The 25,261-nt window shown below is 44.4% G+C and overlaps 1 protein-coding gene across 2 annotated transcripts in view; it reads right to left on the bottom strand.

The window, feature by feature from the left end:
* Nucleotides 1-21,938, bottom strand: part of LOC123989546 (phospholipid-transporting ATPase IC-like) — a 42,380-nt gene extending 20,442 nt beyond the window's left edge. The window contains exons 1-4 of one of the 2 annotated variants that reach the window (XM_046290634.1): nucleotides 21,635-21,938; nucleotides 7,828-8,008; nucleotides 5,740-5,837; nucleotides 1,110-1,223 (exon numbers count right to left, since the gene is read on the bottom strand). In XM_046290634.1, coding sequence (XP_046146590.1) covers nucleotides 1,110-1,223; nucleotides 5,740-5,837; nucleotides 7,828-7,981 — 366 coding nt within the window. In that variant the 5' untranslated portion in view covers nucleotides 7,982-8,008; nucleotides 21,635-21,938. The remainder of the gene's footprint in view (nucleotides 1-1,109; nucleotides 1,224-5,739; nucleotides 5,838-7,827; nucleotides 8,009-21,634) is intronic. The other variant, XM_046290635.1, reaches the window with a different exon arrangement.
* Between the last annotated feature and the right edge of the window lie 3,323 nt (nucleotides 21,939-25,261).

Below are 25,261 nucleotides of genomic sequence, written 5' to 3'. Positions count from 1 at the left end.
CTTCCATCCATAGTGTAGTATACGTTGGGATGTCTCACAGAAGACTCTTTGCTGTTAGTGGAACCCCACCGTCTACCGCTGAAGATGCTTGTAAATCAGTAAGGATGTAACACAGGACGTAACAGGACGTAACAGGATGTAACACAGGACGCAACACAGGACGCAACAGGACGCAACACAGGACGCAACACAGGACGCAACACAGGACGCAACACAGGACGCAACACAGGACGCAACACAGGACGCAACACAGGACGCAACACAGGACGCAACACAGGACGTAACACAGGGCGTAACACAGGGCGTAACACAGGGCGTAACACAGGGCGTAACACAGGGCGTAACACAGGACGTAACAGGACGCAACACAGGACGCAACACAGGACGCAACACAGGACGCAACACAGGACGCAACACAGGACGCAACAGGACGCAACAGGACGCAACACAGGACGCAACACAGGACGCAACACAGGACGCAACACAGGACGCAACACAGGGCGTAACACAGGGCGTAACACAGGGCGTAACACAGGGCGTAACACAGGGCGTACAGGACGCAACACAGGGCGTAACACAGGACGTAACACAGGGCGTAACACAGGACGTAACACAGGGCGTAACACAGGGCGTAACACAGGGCGTAACACAGGGCGTAACACAGGGCGTAACAGGACGTAACAGGACGTAACAGGACGTAACAGGACGTAACAGGACGTAACACAGGACGTAACACAGGACGTAACACAGGATGTAACACAGGGCGTAACACAGGGCGTAACACAGGGCGTAACACAGGGCGTAACACAGGGCGTAACAGGACGTAACAGGACGTAACACAGGGCGTAACACAGGACGTAACACAGGGCGTAACACAGGACGTAACACAGGACGTAACACAGGACGTAACAGAGGACGTAACACAGGACGTAACACAGGACGTAACAGGATGTAACAGGGCGTAAAACAGGACGTAACAGGATGTAACACAGGACGTAACAGGATGTAACACAGGACGTAACAGGATGTAACACACGACGTAACAGGATGTAACAGGGCGTAACAGGGCGTAACAGGGCGTAACACAGGGGTGTCGTCAGCTGACTGACCTGTAGGATGAGCAGGGCCAGGAAGTAAAGGTTGGCAACCCGTTTGAACTGCTCCAACAGATTCAGTGGGATGAACGTCAGCGCGTTATATTTGTACGTCTTGATTCCATTCCCCTACAAACAATACAAGGAGGACGAGTACACAAACACGGTCACAAACAAGGCAACAGTAAACATGACAACCCCCCCCCCCTCCAAGAATGATGCAGCGCCTCCCTGTCCCCCCTACAACCCACCCCCCTCTCGGGCCAATTGAGATATCACATGACTAACAAATTTCAGTTATCATGTTTGAACACAGATTATCCATTATATTGACCAAACACTCGAGTGGCCACTCAAACAATGAAAACTAAATATATATTTTTTTTAAATGGAAGGCAGTTAGTTTCTTAAACTAAACCACTCCATGTCTGTGTCAAATGGCATGACCTGACATTTGGCAATGACAAGGAATGGCAAAGAGTGTTACTAGACACACAGAGTTTATCGCAATTCAATTGAAGGGCTTTATTGGCATGGGAAACATGTGTTAACATTGCCAAAGCAAGTGAGGTAGACAACATACAGAGTGAATATATAAAGTGAAAAACAACAAAAATTTATAATAAATATTACACATACAGAAGTTTCAAAACAATAATAATCCTCTCTCTCTCCCCCTCTCTCTCTCTCTCCCCTCTCTCTCTCTCTCTCTCCTCTCTCTCTCTCTCTCTCTCTCTCTCTCTCTCTCTCTCTCTCTCTCCCCCTCTCTCTCTCTCTCTCTGCTGGTGGGCCGAGGATCATTTACATAAACAAACTGCAGCCACAGTATTGAGAGGAGGCAAATGATCCGACAAAACAAAATGTGTGTCCACTCCAGTCCCAATTGGCATCCCATTCCCTATATAGTACACTACTTTTGACCAGGGCCCATAACTGGTTTAGTGTTTCTAGGGGAATAGGGTGCCGTTTTGGACGGAACCCTGCATCTACAACACAATAGGTTGGGGAGTAGGACTCTAAGACTTTTCGTCTGGACTATTTCATTGGAGTTAACATGATGCTAAAGTAATTGTCAGTGACCTTAAGAGTATAGTCTTTAACCAAGGGTACGAAAATAAAACATTAGCCAGGCTAACTACCATTACACGGATAGGAATGGTCTTAGGAGTGGTCTTAAAGAGACGGTTCGTTTTTTTTTTTCCTTATTCAATTTACCCAGTCAGATTAACTCGTGGATCCCGTGATAGCTTTCTGACGATCGACACTTGGGAGTGTGCACGGGAGTGTGCACGGGAGTGTGCACGGGAGTGTGCACGGGAGTGTGCACGGGAGTGTGGGAACACGAGACTATTCTAAATGATGACTAGTAGAGATTATTATTATTTTTTATTTTTTTAAATACACATTTTAGATATCAGGAAATGATTTTAACGATATAAATCGCAATATTATTTTTGACAATGTCAAATGTTCTTCCTTCAAAGCTTGTTCTCAATCTTTTTAAATAGTGAGCCAATATGTTTTCAGAATTTTCTCATAGATCGTCTCTCTGCTGCAGACATATGGTGAGCAATATGTTCGGAACGTTGAATCATAATATTGATTTGCAATACACATACAAAATCACAATACACATATAAAATCACAATACACATACAAAATCACAATACACATACAAAATCACAATACACATACAAAATCACAATACACATATAAAATCACAATACACATATAAAATCACAATACACATACAAAATCACAATACACATATAAAATCACAATACACATACAAAATAATATAATATAATAATATATAATAATAATATATGCCATTTAACAGACGCTTTTATCCAAAGCGACTTACAGTCATGTGTGCATACATTCTACGTATGGGTGGTCCCGGGGATCGAACCCACTACCCTGGCGTTACTATGTAGGGTATAGGGTGCCACTTGGGATAAACTCTCTTTTAACAAAGTTGCTTATCTGAAAACATATTGCTTCATTTGGGTAAATTTGGGCAATACACATACAAAATCACAATACACATACAAAATCACAATACACATACAAAATCACAATACACATACAAAATCACAATACACATATAAAATCACAATACACATATAAAATCACAATACACATCGCATCGGCACCTGCATACTGCGATAATATCGTAACCTGGTGACTAACAAGTAAATGAACCCAAAATAAAGGAAGTTGGATCACCACAGGACAGGTGATAAACTGGTAATCAAATGGCTCCCCGGACTATTTGCATTGTGTCCAGCCACCACCTCAAACCCCTCCCCGCCAACCCCTCCCAGCCACCACCTCAAACCCCTCCCCGCCAACCCCTCCCAGCCACCACCTCAAACCCCGCCACCACCTCAAACCCTCCCGCCACCCCCTCAAACCCCTCCCCCGCCACCCTCAACCCCTCCCAGCCACCACCTCAAACCCCGCCACCCCCTCAAACCCCTCCCCGCCACCCCTCCCCCGCCACCACCTCAAACCCCTCCCCGCCAACCCCTCCCAGCCACCACCTCAAACCCCGCCACCTCAAACCCCTCCCCCCCCAACCCCTCCCCCCCCACCACCACCTCAAACCCCTCCCCGCCAACCCTCCCCGCCACCACCTCAAACCCCGCCACCTCAAACCCCTCCCCGCCAACCCCTCCCAGCCACCACCTCAAACCCCGCCACCCCCTCAAACCCCTCCCCGCCAACCCCTCCCAGACACCACCTCAAACCCCTCCCCGCCAACCCCTCAAACCCCTCCCCGCCCCTACTTCAAACCCAAACAACCCCTCAAACCCCTCCCCCGCCAACCCCCAAACCCCTCCCGCCAACCCCTCAAACCCCTCCCCGCCAACCCTCAAACTCCTCCCCGCCAACCCCTCAAACTCCTCCCCGCCCCTACCTCAAACCCAAACAACCCCTCAAACCCCTCCGCCAACCCCTCAAACTCCTCCCCGCCAACCCCTCAAACTCCTCCCCGCCCCTACCTCAAACCCAAACAACCCCTCAAACCCCTCCCCGCCACCCCCTCAAACCCCTCCCCGCCAACCCCTCCCCGCCAACCCCTCCCCGTTAACCCCCTCAAACCCCTACCCGCCAACCCCTAACCCTCCCCGTTTACCCCTAACCCCTCAAACCCCTCCCCGCCAACCCCTCCAACCCCTCCCCGCAACCCCTCAAACCCCTCCCCGCCACCCCCTCAATAAGCCCCCGCACATGGACTCTGTACTGGTACCCCCTGTTTATAGCCTCCACATTGACAATGTACCGGTACCACCTGTATATAGCCTCGCTACTGTTATTTTATTTCTTTACTTACCTATTGTTTACCTAATACCCATTTTTTACTTAAAAATTGCACCGTTGGATCAGGGCTTGTGAGGAAGCATTTCACTCTAAGGTTGTTGTTGTATTTGACGCACGTGACAAATAAAGTTTGATTTGACCACAGACTAACCAGGAGTCCTGTCCTGGTACAGTCTGCCCAGTCACTGATAGATAACGAGTTATTGTCAACCCAAAGTATCCGACATGGCGTCAACAATGACGACAATGGAATGAAAAAAAGTAGTGAAAGTGTCATGTTTTGTCTTATATTGTCTTGTCATTTTGCTTTTCCTTCTGTTCGTTTTCCCCCTGCTGGTCTTTTTAGGTTCGTTCCCCTTTTTCTCTCTCCCTCCCTCTCTCTCTTCTCTCTGTCGTTCCGTTCCTGCTCCCAGCTGTTCCTATTTCCCTATCAATCATTTAGTCTTCCCACACCTGTTCCCTATCTTTTCCCCTGATTAGAGTCCCTATTTCTCCCCTTGTTTTCCGTTTCTGCCCTGTCGGATCCTTGTATATTGTTCACCGTGCTGTGTCTTTGTATCGCCCTGTCGTGTCGTGTTTCCCTCAGATGCTGCGTGGTGAGCAGGTGTCTGAGTCTGCTACGGTCAAGTGCCTTCCCGAGGCAACCTGCAGTTTATTATCGAGTCTCCAGTCAGTTCTCGTGATTACGAGTGATATTGTTTTTATGCTTTATTTACCGCTCCGATTTGTCTAGGAGTATTGCTATTTCCTTAAACTGGATTAAAGACTCTGTTTTCGCCAAGTCGCTTTTGGGTCCTCATTCACCTGCATAACAGAAAGGATGAAATCTTGACGTTTAAACACCTCGTGTTGAGCCATTGCATAGGTAGATTTTATTTAGCCTGTCCACAAACGTAAAACCACCAAAGCACATGACAGGGCTTGGTTTCGGTCTTAGTTTCAACCTTTAAAAAATGTTGTGTTGCCCTTACCTACCAGCAGCTGTCATTACTCCGACACAGCCTGCTGTTGCCAGTAAATATTTAGATAGAAAAAAAATGAGATGAGGGTCGTGTTCATTAGGCTCAAAACAGTCAGCTACTATCTCTGAACTTCTCCAATAAGCAACACTTGTTTTTCCATTGGCCTAATGAACTTCTCCAATAAGTAACACTTGTTTTTCCATTGGCCTAATGAACACGACCCATGTCTGAACTTCTCCAATAAGCAACACTTGTTTTTCCCATTGGCCTAATGAACATGATCCATTTCTGAATCAGCAGTTAAGGGTGGAATAATATGATTTCTAAATGGTGGAACCGGGAGAGAGGTGACTTACTGCGTACTTGCTCTTCTTGAGACACAAAAGGTATTTTTTCTGAAACTCTGGCAGGTTACAGAAGGCTCTGTCGTTCGCTTTGACACTCCAACCAGACTCTGGAAACACACCAACAAATAGTCAGACTCTGGAAGCAGACAGCCAGCCAGACAGCCAGACTCTGGAAGCAGACAGACAGCCAGACAGCCAGACTCTGGAAACAGACAGCCAGCCAGACAGCCAGACTCTGGAAACAGACAGCCAGCCAGACAGCCAGACTCTGGAAGCAGACAGCCAGCCAGACTCTGACAGACAGCCAGACAGACAGACTCTGGAAACACAGACAGCCAGACTCTGGAAACACAGCAGACAGCCAGACAGCCAGACAGCCAGACTCTGGAAACACAGACAGACAGACAGTCAGACAGCCAGACTCTGGAAACACAGACAGCCAGACTCTGGAAACACAGACATCTGGAAACACAGACATCTGGAAACACAGACAGCCAGACTCTGGAAACACAGACAGCCAGACTCTGGAAACACAGACAGCCAGACTCTGGAAACACAGACAGCCAGACTCTGGAAACACAGACAGCCAGACACACAGCCAGACTCTGCCAGACAGTCAGCCAGACAGCCAGACTCTGGAAACACAGACAGTCAGACTCTGGAAACACAGACAGCCAGACTCTGGAAACACAGACAGCCAGACTCTGGAAACACAGACAGCCAGACAGACAGCCAGACAGACAGCCAGACAGACAGCCAGACTCTGGAAACACAGACAGCCAGACTCTGGAAACACAGACAGCCAGACCACACAGCCAGACTCTGGAAACACAGACAGCCAGACTCTGGAAACACAGACAGCCAGACTCTGGAAACACAGACAGCCAGACTCTGGAAACACAGACAGCCAAACTCTGGAAACACAGACAGCCAGACTCTGGAAACACAGACAGACAGCCACACAGCCAGACTCTGGAAACACAGACAGCCAGCCTCTGGAAACACAGACAGCCAGACAGACAGACAGACAGACAGCCCGACAGACAGCCAGACTCTGGAAACACAGACAGTCAGACTCTGGAAGCACAGACAGCCAGACTCTGGAAGCACAGACAGCCAGACTCTGGAAGCACAGACAGACCAGACTCTGGACAGACAGACAGCCAGACTCTGGAAGCACAGACAGACAGACAGCCAGACTCTGGAAGCACAGACAGCCAGACAGACAGACAGACAGCCAGACTCTGGAAACACAGACAGCCAGACAGACAGCCAGACTCTGGAAGCACAGACAGCCAGACTCTGGAAGCACAGACAGCCAGACAGACAGCCAGACAGACAGCCTCTGGAGACAGACAGCCAGACTCTGGAAGACAGACAGCCAGACAGACAGCCAGACAGACAGCCAGACAGACAGCCAGACTCTGGAAACACAGACAGCCAGACAGACAGTCAGACTCTGGAAACACAGACAGCCAGACTCTGGAAGCACAGACAGCCAGACTCTGGAAGCACAGACAGCCAGACTCTGGAAGCACAGACAGCCAGACTCTGGAAGCACAGACAGCCAGCACAGACAGCCAGACTCTGGAAGCACAGACAGCCAGACTCTGGAAGCACAGACAGCCAGACTCTGGAAGCACAGACAGCCAGACTCTGGAAGCACAGACAGCCAGACTCTGGAAGCACAGACAGCCAGACTCTGGAAGCACAGACAGCCAGACTCTGGAAGCACAGACAGCCAGCCAGACAGACAGCCAGACAGACAGCCAGACAGACAGCCAGACAGACAGACAGCCAGACAGACAGCCAGACAGACAGACTCTGGAAACACAGACAGCCAGACTCTAGAAACAGACAGAAAACAGCCAGACTCTAGAAACAGACAGCCAGACAGACAGCCAGACTCTAGAAACAGACCAACAGAGAGTCAGAGGGAATATGCTTGAACGGTGAAACTGGTACATTTCTAAACCAATCAAAAGCTAGCACCTCATTGGTGTGTTCTCAGATTGTCTAATGTAAGAGGTGTTTGTGTGGCTGTGTGTCTGTGTGTGTTCTGCAGCTATTCTCTAGTGTCTGCTCCCAGTCTCTCACCAGTGCTCTTGATCTCTTCAGGCTGTGGTCCCCCTGGGGGCCCCTCTTCGTCTGAGCCGGGGTCCAATTCATCATCCGTCTCGTCGTCACTGTACGGCATGACCTCATCGTCAGGGCCCAGTGACCCCTGGGAGTCTGATCGCTCCCGACTCATGGTAATGAGACGTCTGAAGGTCGCTCACTGGGGGGGGAGAGAGATGGTATTTTTTTACTATTGTTTAATTTCCCTTTAACAGTCTTTGGAAAAGCAGAAACTAATGTGCTGTCTAATTGTGGTGACAGAGAGGATCTAATGTCATGTGGATTTGGTCAGTGAAGGAGTAGGACAAACCACCAGTGTTATCTACAAGCACCAGTTGTCGGCCATATAGCCAATAACAGTCATTGTCAGCCGGCTACTTTGAGTTCATAAAATAAACAGCATCTCAGAAACAGCATGCCTCCTGGGATTTACACACACACACACACACACACACACACACACACACACACACACACGACAGTGTCTAGGGTTTACAGAGAACGGTGCGACAAACAAAACAACATCCAGTCAGCTGCGGCCCTCTGGGTAAAAACAGCTCGTTGATGAGAGGTGGAAGGAGACTGGCAAGAATCGTGGAAGCTAACAGGCCCGCCTACAGACAGACAAATAACAGCACAGTGAAACAGTGGTGTGCAGAACGGCATCTCGTCTGTCCTTATCACGGATGTGCTACTGCAGCAGGCGACCACACCGGGTTCCACTCCTATCAGCTAAAAACAAGAAGTGGCTCCTAGTGGGGACACGCCATCACCAACACTGGACAATTGTAGTGAAAAAATAAAATTGCACAGTCCAACGAATCCCAGTTCCTGTTGCGTCATGCTGATGGCAGAGTCAGGATTTGGTGTGAGCAGTGTGAGTCCGTGGCCCCATCCTGCCAGGTGTCAACGGTACGGGCTGGTGGTGGTGTAATGGTGTAGGGAATGTTTTCAGGGCACACGTTAGGTCCCCTTGATACCAATTGTGCAACGTTAACATACCCCGAAGAATTCAGGGTGTTCTGGAGTCCGGACCTTGTACTAGACGGGTGTATCTAATAAGTTAACTCAGGGTTAGCCTTTTGGCACCAAGGTCTTTTAACCACTTTGTTTTAGACAAGAAGTTATTTGGAGTTGTCCGGCCCGGGGCTTAAACCAGCAACCTTCCAGCTGCTGGTCTGGTTCTCCAACCTGTTTCTCAATCCTGGTCCTGGGTAGCTGAAAGGGGTACACCTTCTTTTTGTCCTGACACTACAAAGCTGATTCAGATTATCAACGCATCAAGCTTTGACGATTTAAATCAGATGTGTAGTGCTAAGGCAAATACTAAAATGTGCACCACTTTGTGTCTCATGACCAGGAAACACTCCTCTAAGCTAGACTACTACAGGACCAGGAAACACTGCTCTAAGCTAGACTACTACAGGACCAGGAAACACTGCTCTAAGCTAGACTACTACAGGACCAGGAAACACTGCTCTAAGCTAGACTACTACAGGACAAATGCATGGGTGTGGTGCTTTGTCTACAATGGTTCAAGCCCAGGACAACACAACAATGGGTATGGGACTGAACTGACAACTGGAAGGCTCCCATGTACCATCTCCTGCCATTGTGCTCTTGAGCAAGGCACTTAATCCCTCACAATTGCTCTCCGCCCAGGGGGGGTGCTGCACTGCGAGGTGTTGGGAGAAGCAGGAAAAACACATTTCCGTTCTAACCAATGGACAATAAAAAAAAGTATCGATTGTCTCCATGTTCTGGACACGAGATAACTCTGCACATCTCTACAACCACGCCTCTATTTCACCACATGTCTCATATTGTTCTACACTGTCATTACTGTATGCCTACTGTGTCAATGTGCCATGTAAACGATCCTGTATCTTCAGAAGAAATCAACTGAGGTCATTTATTAACGATGCCCACTTCAATATTGTGAAAAGACTAATGTCTCTATTTACGCTGCCTACGTTGAATCTTTTTAGTGAATTACTTGTTTTATTGCGAAAGGTTGTGATATTGGGAAATACTCATATATCATGTTATAACATGTTCACTTTGCCAACAAATGAGAGCTGAAAGAGAGAGAGAGAGAGAGAGAGAGCTGAATTAGAGAGAGAGAGAGAGAGAGAATTAGAGAGAGAGAGAGAGCTGAATGAGAGAGAGAGAGAGCTGAATGAGAGAGAGAGAGAGAGAGAGAGAGAGCTGAATGAGAGAGAGAGAGAGAGCTGAATGAGAGAGAGAGAGAGAGAGAGAGAGAGAGAGAGAGAGCTGAATTAGAGAGAGAGAGAGAGAGAGAGAGAGAGAGAGAGAGAGAGAGCTGAATTAGAGAGAGAGAGAGAGAGAATTAGAGAGAGAGAGAGAGAGAATTAGAGAGAGAGAGAGAGAGAGAGAGAGAGAGCTGAATTAGAGAGAGAGCTGAATGAGAGAGAGAGAGAGAATTAGAGAGAGAATTAGAGAGAGAGAGAGAGAGAGAATTAGAGAGAGAGAGAGAGAGAGAGAGAGCTGAATTAGAGAGAGAGAGAGAGAGAGAGAGAGAGAGAGAGAGAGAGAGAGAGAGAGCTGAATTAGAGAGAGAGAGAGAGAGAATTAGAGAGAGAGAGAGAGAGAGAGAGAGCTGAATTAGAGAGAGAGAGAGAGCTGAATTAGAGAGAGAGAGAGAGAGAGAGCTGAGAGAGAGAGAGAGAGAGAGAGCTGAATTAGAGAGAGAGAGAGAGAATTAGAGAGAGAGAGAGAGCTGAATTAGAGAGAGAGAGAGAGAGCTGAATTAGAGAGAGAGAGAGAGAGCTGAATTAGAGAGAGAGAGAGAGAGAGAGAGAGCTGAATGAGAGAGAGAGAGAGAGAGCTGAATTAGAGAGAGAGAGAGCTGAATTAGAGAGAGAGAGAGAGAGAGAGAGAGAGCTGAATTAGAGAGAATTAGAGAGAGAGAGAGAATTAGAGAGAGAATGAGAGAGAGAGAGAGAGAGAATTAGAGAGAGAGAGAGAGAGAGCTGAATAAGAGAGAGAGAGAGAGAGAGAGAGAATTAGAGAGAGAGAGCTGAATTAGAGAGAGAGAGAGAATTAGAGAGAGAGAGAGAGAGCTGAATTAGAGAGAGAGAGAGAGCTGAATTAGAGAGAGAGAGAGCTGAATTAGAGAGAGAGAGAGAGAGAGCTGAATTAGAGAGAGAGAGAGAGCTGAATTAGAGAGAGAGAGAGAGCTGAATTAGAGAGAGAGAGAGAGCTGAATTAGAGAGAGAGAGAGAGAGAGAGAGAGCTGAATTAGAGAGAGAGAGAGAGAGCTGAATTAGAGAGAGAGAGAGAGAGAGAGAGAGAGAATTAGAGAGAGAGAGCTGAATTAGAGAGAGAGCTGAATTAGAGAGAGAGAGAGAGAGCTGAATTAGAGAGTGAGATAGAACTGAATTAGAGAGAGAGCTGAATTAGAGAGAGAGCTGAATTAGAGAGAGAGAGAGAGAGCTGAATTAGAGAGAGAGAGAGCTGAATTAGAGAGAGAATTAGAGAGAGCTGAATTAGAGAGAGAGCTGAATTAGAGAGAGAGCTGAATTAGAGAGAGAGCTGAATTGAGAGAGAGCTGAATTGAGAGAGCTGAATTGAGAGAGAGCTGAAATTATACCTTTAAAACTTGATGGGTTAAATGGAATATTAACTGGAAAAGGAGTGGAATAATATGGTTAAGTTTGATTTATTTCAGTATCTGAAAAATATGCATCAAGGATGAAATTATTTTGAGTTTTCACTGCTTTTTAAATCAGATGGGGTATTTTTTTTTTTTTTGCAAGGAGAGAATATTTAGGCTACACAGTTTAGAGAGGAGAAACATTGAAAGAAACATCTTTACAGATGTCAGCTAGATGATTGACTAGTTCCTGCTATCAGGAACTATGTCAGCTAGATGATTGGCTGTCAGCCAATGCTGATTGGCTGACAGCTGTGGTATATCAGACTGTATACAACGAGTATGACAAAAATATATATATATATTTTTACTGCTCTAATTACATTGGTATACAGTTTATAATAGCAGTAAGGCACCTTGGGGGTTTGTGGTATATGGCCAATATACCACAGCTACGGGCTGTATCCAGCCACTGTATTGCATTAGATCGGCCCTTAGATATTGGCCACATGCCACACCCCTCGTTCCTTATCGCTTAAATATATAATGGATTAGCCTTGATCATTTATTTGTCTTCTAGGGCAACAATTTATGACTGAAGAGAAGCTGCAAGCCTAGGCCTATCTGACCCGACAAGTTGACCAAAGGCAAATTTCAGAAATTCTTATCAGATAAATATACACATTTATCCCACAGTCTCTGCCTGTCATACAAGGAGGCTACAGTGTCTGCTGTACACCTCCACCTGTCCGGTCTGCTGTACACCTCCACCTGTCCGGTCTGCTGTACACCTCCACCTGTCCGGTCTGCTGTACACCTCCACCTGTCCGGTCTGCTGTACACCTCCACCTGTCCGGCCAGATGCTTCTCGCCACTATCCAGGCCAAGTACCCCACCTCCTCTGGAGGGTCTGGCTGTGTAGCTCTGCGTCAGACTTCTCCATACACTGACTAGGCCACGTCACCCTGCTTTTCCATCTTCACAAACAGACTTAGTTTACTTTTCTGCTTGTGACGTACAACTTGACATGTTGAGTTCTCTGGCGCTGCTAGCTAGCCGGGATATGGAACGGCATCGTGCGTTCTAAATGACTTTATTGTTTACGGTCCACTTAAAAAAGGTCTACAGGTGCATCTGTGATGGCCAACACAGCACAGCTTGGACCACTACCCGCCCAATCAGCATCCAGGATCCATAGTTCGCTCTTAATGTCTAGATTATAACTAGTCTTCTGTTAGTTCTTAATGTCCTGTTATATAATAACTAGTCTTCTGTTAGTTCTTAATGTCCTGCTAGATTATAACTAGTCTTCTGTTAGTTCTTAATGTCCTGCTAGATTATAACTAGTCTTCTGTTAGTTCTTAATGTCCTGTTATATAATAACTAGTCTTCTGTTAGTTCTTAATGTCCTGTTATATTATAACTAGTCTTCTGCTAGTCCTTAAATGGTCAAACGGTCTGTAGCTACTCAGTGTTTGCTTGTAAGCTTCTTGGCACCAAGATCTTTTAGCTTCTAGACAAGGAGTTAATGATTGATGAGCTTTTTGGGCCCTTTAGTAATTATCAAAAGCAGTTAAAAACAGGCTAACCTGACTAATTTAAAAAAAAAACGTATGAGACAATTATTTGCAGCTCTCGAATTGAAAAAAAAAAAAAAAACATATACCCACATTTTTTCCCACGAACCCATTAGAAAAACATTCACTACACAGACCTGCTCAGAATTCACTAACATGATGATCAGAAACATCAGGAACTGGTCCATTTTGATTACGAGGACAATTCCCCTCACCAGATAAAGACTATGACCATCCTGTGATTTGAGAGAGAACAAGTTCCTGAATAGAAAAACAACCCAGAATACTTGTGGAGAGCAGCCATTTAAAAAAAAAAAAAAAATGTAACCTTTATTTAACTAGTTAAGTCAGTTAAGAACAAATTCTTATTTTTCATTGAGCAACGTATCCTAGGCCTTGTAACGTGGATGATGTAGTGTAGGTGAACATCTGTTTTAGGGGTGTGTCCATCACATTATAAAACGCATGACAAATGTAAGGTGACATCCAAGTGTTTAACTTGGTGAATTGACTGTGTGTACAGTAGTGTGATAACATCATGAGCGTTGTGATCCAGTTTGTTTACCTCAGACTTTAAAAAGTCTATATGCACACCTTAGGACAAGCAAATATATGCAGTGCAGGACTTTTAACATTAGTCAGAAGAGACCATTTCCTCAGGCCTCATGTAAATGGGCATAATATAGATTTGATTTGTATTTTAAATACTAGTAATCAGCTCGAGGGCCCCATCCTTTCTCCGCTCAAATGGGAACAATCAAGATCGAGGAAGGCCATTCTTCTTCTAGACTCACTGACACAAATTCCCTGAAATTCACTGATTAATGACTGGACTATTATTTTGTGTTTTCTTTAACTGTGGGGTGGTTTCCTGGACACAGATTAAACCATAGTGTTGGATTAAAAAGGCATGTTCAAATGAAGATCTTCTGCTGAAATCGCTATTTTATTTTAGTCCAGGACTTTATCTGTATCCGGGAAACCGTCCCCAGATTAACATGACATGATGAGGTTATCCATTCCTGGACGCCCAACAGAGTTACAGTCACTGTCGTCCTCCTCCTCTAATCTACACAAGGGGTGTTACACTGAAAATGGCACTCCAGTCTCCTTTAGCACCTCCTTCAAAACGGCAGGGTAGCCTAGTGGTTAGAGCGTAGAGGCGGCAGGGTAGCCTAGCGGTTAGAGCGTTGGACTAGTAACCAGAAGGTTGCAAGTTCAAACCCCCGAGCTGGCAAGGTACGAATCTGTCGTTCTGCCCCTGAACAGGCAGTTAACCCACAGTTCCTAGGCCGTCATTGTAAATAAGAATTGGTTTTTAACTGACTTGCCTAGTTAAATAAAAGGTTAAAAAAACAAAAACACCTGATTTACTAAACAAAAGGAATATCTCAATAGAAGGTCAAGGTATGACATATGTTATGACATGGCACAAGTGGGCGGGGCTTTCATCTTCTGCCGTTCCACAAACAAGGGGGTTGGCCGACGACATCACAAATTCCCATCAGACCAATTTCCTACCCCTGAAAGTTTGCAGTTGTGTCTAAAAATGAACACTATTTTGCTCAAAATATATTTTCTTTAGCCTTTAGTGGGTGTACTTTACTGTATTTATACTTGGGATACCACCTTTCAAGCAGAAAAAAAAATCACTGGAGGTTGTCTTTAGGTGTTGCAGGGTCTGGCGGTCTCAAAAGTCGACCAACAGGTTTTAGTGTCTGGCCCGAGGCACTGCCATAGATGGGTTAAAATCACATTTAAAAAAAGGTCACATACACATGGTCCTTCTGTAGCTCAGTTGGTAGAGCATGGCACTTGTAATGCCAGGGTAGTGGGTTCGATCCCCGGGACCACCCATACGTAGAATGTATGCACGCATGACTGTAAGTCGCTTTGGATAAAAGCGTCTGCTAAATGGCATATATTATTATTATATTACATGGTTAGCAGATGTTAATGTGAGATGTAAATGCTTGTGCTTCTAGTTCCGACAATGCAGTAATAACTAATAGGTTTTAATTTTTTATTTCACCTTTATTTTTAACCAGGTAGGCCAGTAGAGAACATGTTGTCATTTACAACTGCGACCTGGCCAAGATAAAGCAAAGCAGTACGACACAAACAACAACACAGAGTTACACATAAACAAATGTACAGTCAATAACACAGTAGAAAAATATATGTACAGTGTGTGCAAATGTAGTAAGATTATGGAGGTAAGGCAATAAATAGGCCATAGTGGCGAAATAATTACAATTTAGCAATTAAACACTGGAGTGATAGATGTGCAGAAGATTAATGTGCAAGTGGAGATACTGGGGTGCAAAGGAGAAGAAAAAAGCAATATGGGGATGGGGTAGTTGGGTGGGATATTTACAGATGGGCTATGTACAGGTGCAGTGATCTGTGAGCTGCTCTGACAGCCGGTGCTTAAAGTTAGTGAGGGAGATAAGTGTCTCCAGCTTCAGTGATTTTTGCAACCGGTTCCTTTAGTAGGTTAGCTGACAAAACAATGTGCACGCTTCAACGGGGAATAAGTCTGAGACTTGTGATTCTGGACTAGAGGTCGACCGATTAATCGGAATGGCCGATTAATTAGGGCCGATTTCAAGTTTTCATAACAATCGGTTATTGCATTTTTTTACGCCGATTACATTGCATCCCACGAGGAGACTGCATGGCAGGCTGACTACCTGTTACGCAAGTGCAGCAAGGAGCCAAGGTAAGTTGCTAGCTAGCATTAAACTTATCTTATAAAAAACAATCAATCTTAACATAATCACTAGTTAACTACACATGGTTGATGATATTACTAGTTTAACTAGCTTGTCCTGGTCAGGATGCTCTCGATGTTGCAGCTGTAGAAGCTTTTGAGGGTCTCAGGACCCATGGCAAATCTTTTTAGTTTCCTGAGCGGGAATAGGCTTTTGTCGTGCCCTCTTCACGACTGTCTTGGTGTTTGGACCATTCCAGTTTGTTGTTGTGGACACCAAGGAACTGAAGCTCTCAACCTGCTCCACTTCAGCCCCGTCGATGAGAATAGGGGCGTGCTCGGTCCTCCTTTTCCTGTAGTCCACAATCATCTCCTTAGTCTTTGTTAAATTGAGGGATAGGTTGTTATTCTGGCACCACCAATCATGTCCAATCAATATAATTTACCACCAATGGACTCCAGTCAAGTTGTAGAAACATCTCAAGGATGATCAATGTTAACAGGATGCACCTGAGCTCAATTTAGAGTCTCACAGCAACAGGTCTGAATACTTATGTCAATAATGTTTTATACGTTTTTTTAAATAAATTTGAAAACATTTCCAAAAACTGATTTCGCTTGTCATTATGGGGTATTGTGGTGTCATTATGGGGTATTGTGATGTCATTATGGGGTATTGTGATGTCATTATGGGGTATTGTGTTTAGATTGTGGAGGAAACTGTTGTATTTAATCCATTTCAGAATAAGGTTGTAACGTCACTAAATGTGGAAAAAGTCAAGGGGTCTGAATACATTCCAAAGGCACTGTATTGTAGAGACAAGTGTTCATTATGCAAATGTATTGACGTTTACAATAAACATTGGAGACTAAATATAGTTTACATGTTGTCAACAATCTAAGCCAACCACGGTCTGTTTCGGCCCATAGTCGGGCACGAGTCGGTTTTGTTGCTAAACAACCAACCCGTCGATAGCAACAACACTGAAGAGAGGAAAGAGGGACAACAGGCATTCAGAACACCTTTCAAAAGGAACCAAACACACACACACCTGGCTGCCTCACTGCCTGGCTTGTAACCTGAGACAAGGCATTCACTAAGGCTTTCCATCCCATCTCAATATTTATTACAGTCTGATTGTCCGTTAGGAGAAGGACAATGTGCTCCCCTGAGGTGAAGAGGGGTGTGGTGAGGGGTGTGGCGAGGGGCGTGGCGAGGGGCGTGGCGAGGCCAGGGGGGGGGGGGGGGATCACAAAATCAGCTGTTAACTAGGCTGATCTGTTATCTCCCACTGACCCCAAATCAGCTGTTAACTAGGCTGATCATAATAAGAAACACACCGCTCTCCATCTCCCAACTGACCCCAAATCAGCTGTTAACTAGGCTGATCATAATAAGAAACACACCGCTCTCTACCTTCCAACTGACCCCAAATCAGCTCATCCACTGCTGGGAGACTCACAGCAGGCTCCCCTACAGGTTAATATTATTAACTGCTGCAACAGTTAATGACTGTCTGGCTCAGCCCGGGGGGGGAGGAGTGAGTTGAACAAGCACGTCTGCCACCTTGGATATTCTAATGGAAATTCCAAAACAAGAGGATGTAAATTATAGATGAGCCATGTTTACAGTTTGATGCAAAGTCATACTAGATCCAATCTAGCATATGATCATATACCTACAACAACAAAAACTACCTGACATCCACCTGCCTTTGCAGTGGCTAATTGGGGATCACAATATAAAACACAACGACAATATAAAGTAACTTGGTATCAGTCTGACAGCTGCAGTACAAACCAGGATATCAAAGGCGGTAATAAGGAAAACAGAGTGAATAAGGAAAGAGACAAATTCACAAACATTTGCCTTTCAAGTCAGAGATTCAAAAGTCACCCTTTGCAAGGAGCATTTATTTCCATAAGGAGCAGCTCCTACACGTCACTGCCTGAGGACTGAGAGGTGGTTGAGGACACTCCATTTACATACATCATATCCCAAATGGCACACTATTCCCTATATAATGCACTACTTTTGACCAGAGCTCTATAAAAATCAATTACAGTAAGGATATAGGCAGAGGAAGAGGTCAGTACACTGACATCAGAAGACAAGAGGGACACGGTGAGACAAGAGCGACACTGTGAGACAAGAGCGACACTGTGAGACAAGAGCGACACTGTGAGACAAGAGCGACACTGAGACAAGAGCGACACTGTGAGACAAGACACTGTGAGACAAGGGACACTGTGAGACAAGAGCGACACTGAGACAAGAGGGAGACAAGAGCGGTGAGACAAGAGGGACACTGTGAGACAAGAGGGACACTGAGACAAGAGGGACACTGAGACAAGAGGGAAGGTTATACGGTTGCCGTTAACACAGAGTTACACCTAAATACGCATCTCTGTCACCTCGTCTTCATCAGGGTTTCGACCAGTGAGTGTGTTTTAAAACAGGTCTGCTCCTATTCCTGTCAACCGCGTAAACCCTACATCCTGTTTGGGAAAGCCACCGCCGGGGCGGCATTCACAAAGTCAACCAACCCATGTGGAACACATTCAGGAAGTGCATCGACTCTCAGGCAGAAAATTATACTGTCAGTGTTCCAACGGGTCAATCAATCACATGTAACGTCATCCCTGTTTATCAGAGGAACACTAATCCGTGTTGAACATAGACCCACGGGGTGGTAGACCCACGGGGGTAGACCTACGGGGTGGTAGACCCGGGGTGGTAGACCCACGGGGTGGTAGACCCACGGGGTGGTAGACCTACGGGGTGGTAGACCCACGGGGTGGTAGACCTACAGGGTGGTAGACCCACAGGGTGGTAGACCTACAGGGTGGTAGACCCACGGGGTGGTAGACCCACGGGGTGGTAGACCTACTGGGTGGTGATGCCTGAAACTGGACCGTGAGTCACAGGGGAACAAGGTGGAGAGTGACACATTGCAGACAGAAGGTCAGTTGAGCTACATCAGGGTTCCCCAATAAACAGCCCAAATTATTGTATTTGCACCCCCCCCCCCCAAGCTCTGAGGCAAATAAAAAGTTTATTTTAAGTTTGATATCTGTTCCCAAATATTTCCATGCATAATTACAGAGGCATATGTCATCATATCCCAGTGTAATAAAGGTTTCAAATGATTCTGTCAAAAACGATATCGGTTTGGGATTCTTGTGGTCAATTTGCAGTGTACAAATGATTTATAGCCATGTAAAGCCTCCCGACCATCATAACAAATGATTTATAACTATGTAAAGCCTCCCGACCATCATAACAAATGATTTATAACTATGTAAAGCCTCCCGACCATCATAACAAATGATTTATAACTATGTAAAGCCTCCCGACCATCATAACAAATGATTTATAACTATGTAAAGCCTCCCGACCATCATAACAAATGATTTATAACTATGTAAAGCCTCCCGACCATCATAACAAATGATTTATAACTATGTAAAGCCCCCGACCAGCCGATCAAGGACAAAAATACAAATAAATCAGCCCACGGCTGAATGGAACTGGGGACCACTGAGCTACACAGTGATCAGTGTGTCACTCTCTCCAGCTTTGTTCACATTGGCAATTTGAAGTGACTCAAATTATTTTATTTTTTTTTCATTTCAGATTCAAATCTGTCCTTTTTCCTGCAGTCTGGCTATGCAGCATGTGTCACAAATCTGATTTATTTGCCCAAATATGTTGATATTTGGCCCAAGTTTTACTTGCTAGCTGCTATGTTGACAGTTCGACAATAGCATGTGGTAGCTAACGAGTTGTTAATTGTTTACAAATAAATGAGTGAATGTACTAGCTAAACCGCTAGCCTAGTTGACTGACGTGACTAACCCAAATGGACGCGTTTTGAAAGTTGGATCGACTTATCCTTTGAGGCTTTAAAAGTGTCATTATGTAACGGATGTGAAACGGCTAGCTTAGTTAGCGGCGTGCGCTAAATAGCGTTTTAAAATCGGTTACGTCACTTGCTCTGAGACCTTGGAAGTAGTGGTTCCCCTTGCTCTGCAAGGGCCGCGGGTTTTGTGGAGCGATGGGTAACGATGCTTCGTGGGTGACTGTTGTCGTTGTGTGCAGAAGGTCCCTGGTTCGTGCCCGGGTATGGGCGAGGAGACAGTTTAAAATTATACTGTTACAATTACACTTAATCAATAAGGCACAAGGGGGTGTTGTATATGGCCAATATGACTTAAGGGCTGTTCTTATGCACGACACAGTACGGCGTGCCTGGATACAGCCCGTAGCCGTGGTATATTGGCCATATACCACAAACCCCAGAGGTGCCTTATTGCTATTATAAACTGGTTACTAACATTATTAGAGCAGTAAAAATACATGATTTATCATGCCCGTTATATACAGTCTGAGACACCACGGCTTTCAGCCTTCAGGGTTCGACCCACCCAGTTTATAGTACGATTTAGAACATTCAAATCAACTGGGAAACGTCCGTCATAGAAAGCACAAGAACCACCAATCGGCCTCAATGTTACAGTATGTACCATTTATTTGTTTGTTTGTGTTTGGACCCCAGGAAGAGTAGATTCTGGGCCTATTGTAGATCCTGCCTTGGCAGCAGCTAATGGTGATCACTAATAAAAATACAAAAATACCCTAACCGTCGTTACTATGACAACTAACGTAGCCATGTCGCGCAAGTCTGATTGTCCCTTACTGTTTGAACAGGCAGTGTTCAAAAAACTGATTTGAGAAACATTTGAGCATTAAAGCTGCAATATGTCACTTTGTGGTGGGATTCCCGAACCAAATTCACATAGAAACGTGAGTTATAGATCTGTCATTCTCATTTAAAGCAAGTTTAGGAATTGATAGAACATATCCATGTGCTATATTTCTTTGCTTCCCATTCTTACGTTTTTGAGTCTAACTTACGGTTTTGTACACTAACTTCAAACAGCTTAAAAACAAAATAAAATATATTTCACAGCAGTTTAAGTGGTACAATGATGCTCTACATTATATTTGCTCGTTATATTTGCTCGTTTCGTCACAAACTGATATTTGGTAAACTATTAGAATTTAAGCAACCAGGAAATGCCGGACGGATTTTTGCATAGTGCATCTTGAAGGCGTGCAGTGTGAACAAGGTTTAAGACTTCCTAAACTCAAGCATATTGATCAAGCCCACTCAGTCCTCCTGTGGAATGTGTGTGTGCCATCTCAGACGAAGAGAGTGAGAGCCTTCCCCTCCCTGAAGCAATACAAGATTGTGTTGGAGACTCAACATAATTCTCCAGGGAGAATATATCAAGACTGCTACTACTAGGTTTCAATAGCCCATTGAGGGAATTATGATGATTTGTTTTCAAACAATCAAAGTGTAAAATACAGAAAGTTGGAAAACAAGTAAAAGTTTTATTAGAACTACACAGAAAAACATCTACACGTCTGGAATTCTCATACTGGTCTGCATGTCCAATTATATATATATATATATCAGATATATTTAATTAGGGCTGAATTCAAACCATAGTCTAAATTCAGCGTTATAGTGCGCTTGAAATGTAAAGGTAGGTTAATTCCCGATTGAGACGAGACATGCAGTGTTTAACATGAACGCATTTTCCCCGAACATTGCTTTGAAGTTTCAATGACGCTTTAACGATTAAATGAAACGTCACAGATTGAATCAAGTCGTTAGAAGAGTTAGATTAGAATGTCGGATCTTTGCACGAAATCGACATATGACTTGATTCAATTATAGATTGAGATTATGACACGAGGGGAGGGAAGGATAACGTGTGAACATTACTACGATCGACTCTGTGTCTAAAATCCTTTAAAAAATTAATACATTTGGCGGCAGATATAAAGATTTTTTTTTAACTACTCACCAATAGGCTATTTCCTTGTATGTCTATAATTTCTCCCCAGTATGGTCTTCTAGTTTCTGGTTACTGTACCATGTTTGCTCTGTCCTCGCCACAAACAACAGTGTCGTCTAACGTTAGTTTCTGTTCACGCCTTTCACCTGCGTAATGGCTACCTATCTTACCTGAAACTTGACAGACTGGTTTGACAAGAATGTGTTTTGAATAAAACTCCAAAAAACGCCCGCGGTTTCATTAAAACAAACGACCATACAATGTGTTTATGTCATCTCGCAACACGTCTGGGTGATATTAAATATATCCTAACCCACTAAGCAGCCTGTTGATTGATACGCACGTGACTAAAAAGGTAAAGGTGTAATGCAATTCATAATCAAACGTAACAAACCAGTGGCATGAACTTCTTTATATTCATAAATAAAAGTTTCCGTAAAGACAACTCAGAATTACATTTTCTACATTACTGTATAAACAGTTTTATTTTAAAGTTGTCCTATTATTATTTTTTATATAAATATTTAAATGTAAATGTCATGCTCTTACAGCTAATTTGCTATTAGGCACATGTATCGGTGTGTTTTTAAGAATACCGAAAATCATCAAATTATCCTCAATTTATTTTATTTGAGCCTACATTCAACCATCATTCCAACCGTTTGTTGTCGGGCTTGGTTTTTGCCCTAGCACGACACTGCTGATTTAAATAACCAACTCCTGTGGGCTCCAGAACCGAGTTTAGGAAACCCTGGTCTGCCAGACCTACTTTTATTCCCACTTCCTAAAGTTCAATTGTACTGCAAGGGATATTTATACTGATTAAATTGGGATTTTAGAGCAAGTGGCATTTCCTAATTTTTGCCTGACGGATATCTGACATAATGGGCGGCTTCGATTATGCTGGGCCGTGGGGCACCGGTCTATGGCCGGAGAGGTGAACGGTCAAAAATGGGTGAGGGTGCCCTTTCCCAAATCAAAGATGAATCTGCGCCGCACGGTCATGTTGTGAACAAGGCACCGCTGTGCCTCGTCTAAAAACAAAAATATATTTTCCATAAAATATACGTTTGAATTTTCAAATTGGTTTTCATTGGGAAGGCAAATCACTTTTCCACGTGAAAACACACATTTCTACTCATTACTCCACGTGCTTAATTACGTCAATTTTGTTTTGAGCCAACTTCGCTGTGAGTTTTTAACAGGGCACTTGGCTCATGCCCGGGAGGCAGCCCAGTTCCAAATCGAATGCAATACATTTTAGCCCGGTGCAAAATACGCTTTACCGGGCCCCCGTGCCAGATTAATAGAATCCCCTCAATGTAAAATAGTTCCTTGTGTTACATTCTTTTGTTATGCAGATACGCAGATCTCATTGGCCAAAATACCCGTCACTCCAATGACGTTGGATATTTTAGACCAATGGTGGGGTTGGCCGCACCTGGTGAGTTGGGTATCGATGCAGAGAAGATGGCGGAAACTGAGGTTTTGTTTGAAGTAAGAATGAGTGAGCTACCATGGCGGAAAAAGGAAACCACTAGACTCGTTTGAAGTCCGAGTGAGGGTTTCGGATCAATGTTACTTGGGGAATCCGTTTAACGTCTCGAGGAAAATCTGCAATGTTTTGGAGGAAAGTGTGGAGTCGATGAGTCACAAGAAGTGGTCTTATTTATATTGTGTTGTGTGTCTGCGGGCTCTCGAGTAGCACAGCGGTCGTAGGCACTGCATTTCAGTGCTAGAGTCTTCACTACAGACCCTAGTTCGATTCCTGGCTGTATCACAACCGGTCATGAGTGGGAGTCCCATAGTGTGGCGCGCAATTGGCCCATCGTCGTTAGGGTTTGGCCGGGGTAGGCCGTTATTGTACATAATCATTTGTTTTAACTTTGTTGCCTAGTAAAATAAAAAGCAGAAGAAGCTTGATTTAAGACAAAAAGATATCGGAGTGGAATGTGTCCAGTATGGATTTTCGTAGCAGGGCGCCAATTTCTGAAATGGCGCAAGAAGTCAAGGCAGATGATATTACTGATGATGGGTCGACTGAACTGTATGATGGAGAAAATAATTTAACTTAATCCATGCTACTGTTATTTGATTTAGTCTCTCCCTTCTCATGTAGGCCGTCATTGTTAATAAGGCATTCTTAATTAAGTGACTTGCGTAATTAAAAATAATTTTAAAATCCAAGTTAGAATTCATGAAAACCCTGTTAGAGATTTCGAGCACAAGCCCCTTCAGTTTTTCATAAATGTAACAGATGTTAATGTTGCGGCAGGGTAGTCTAGTGGGTAGAGCGTTGGACTAGTAACTGAAAGGTTGCAAGTTGACAAGGTACAAATCTGTCGTTCTGCCCCTGAAACCCCGTATTGAAAATAAGAATGTGTTCTTGAACTGACTTGCCTAATTAAATAAAGGTAATATAAACATGTGTTAAGTGTGTGGAAAGGGGTGTTGTATGAAGTGAACTGCTTTAACTGTGGAGGCGAACATGCGCCCGAATTCCTGGAGTGTCCTGTTTGGTGAAGGAGAATTAGGTGCCAAGGGTAAAGCGTGTCTCCGATCTGGAGGCGGTGAGAAAAGTGGGGAAAAAAACATTAATTGCAAATGGTCATAAACTACAAGCACAAGCTGGGAAGAAGTCTTTAAAAAAAATTGGAATCACAACAGAGAGTTAATATGAATAATATGCATGTTAATCTCTCCTGGCTCAAAGTGGAGGCGAGAGTGAATGTATCACTACTGAGAGGTGAATTCGCTGTCTGTTTGAACTACTGACGCACAACAGCTAACTGATCGCTGCAACTGTACATAGTCCATCTGTAAATAGCCCATCCAATCTACCTACCTCATCCACATATTGTTTTTATTTTATTTACTTTGCTGCTCTTTTGCACACCAGTATCTCTACCTGTACATGACCATCTGCTCATCTATCACTCCAGTGTTAATCTGCTAAATTGTCATTATTCGCTCCTATGGCCTATTTATTGCCTTTTGCACACACTGTATATAGACTTTCTTTTTTCTACTGTGTCATTGACTTGTTTATTGTGTTATTGGCTTGTTTATTGTTTACTCCATGTGTAACTTAACTTAACTCTATTCCACATCAAGTAACTGATGCAGCAGTAAAATTTGATTTTTTAAAACCTGGTAAAAAAATACACCTTATGGAACAGCGGGGCTGTAAAGCAACACAGACAACACAGCCTGTGTCGTACTGTAGCTCTGTGGCAGTGGTGGAGTAAGGGGCCTGATGGCACATAGTGTCTTGTGAAATATGTGACTGTAATGGTTCTTCTATAATGTATAAACTGCCTTCATTTTGCTGGAACCCAGGCAGCAGCAAATGGGGAATCCATAATCAAATCTAACTGAATGTTGTTGTTTGATTTTTTTGGGGGGGGGTTCTTCGTGATTTCACAGTCGAATGTTCCGCCATTACAAGCCTCTGAGCCTGTGTAGGGATGTATTTTGGAGTGGACTGTGATTGAATAAGTGTGGTGGGTTTCGTTAGTTGACGTGTTAAATTTTGTATGATGTCGTTTTTCCCGAAAATATTTTTTTTTTAGTTAGTTAATCAATACACCGTCCAGCTGGCGGCGGTAATGCATCATTAACATTGGATGCCAACTG

The sequence above is a fragment of the Oncorhynchus gorbuscha genome, linkage group LG11, assembly GCF_021184085.1.
Source record: "Oncorhynchus gorbuscha isolate QuinsamMale2020 ecotype Even-year linkage group LG11, OgorEven_v1.0, whole genome shotgun sequence".
Taxonomy (NCBI): domain Eukaryota; kingdom Metazoa; phylum Chordata; class Actinopteri; order Salmoniformes; family Salmonidae; genus Oncorhynchus; species Oncorhynchus gorbuscha.
The sequence above is the reverse complement of the archived record's forward strand: the minus strand, read 5'-3'. Positions and strand labels throughout refer to the sequence as shown.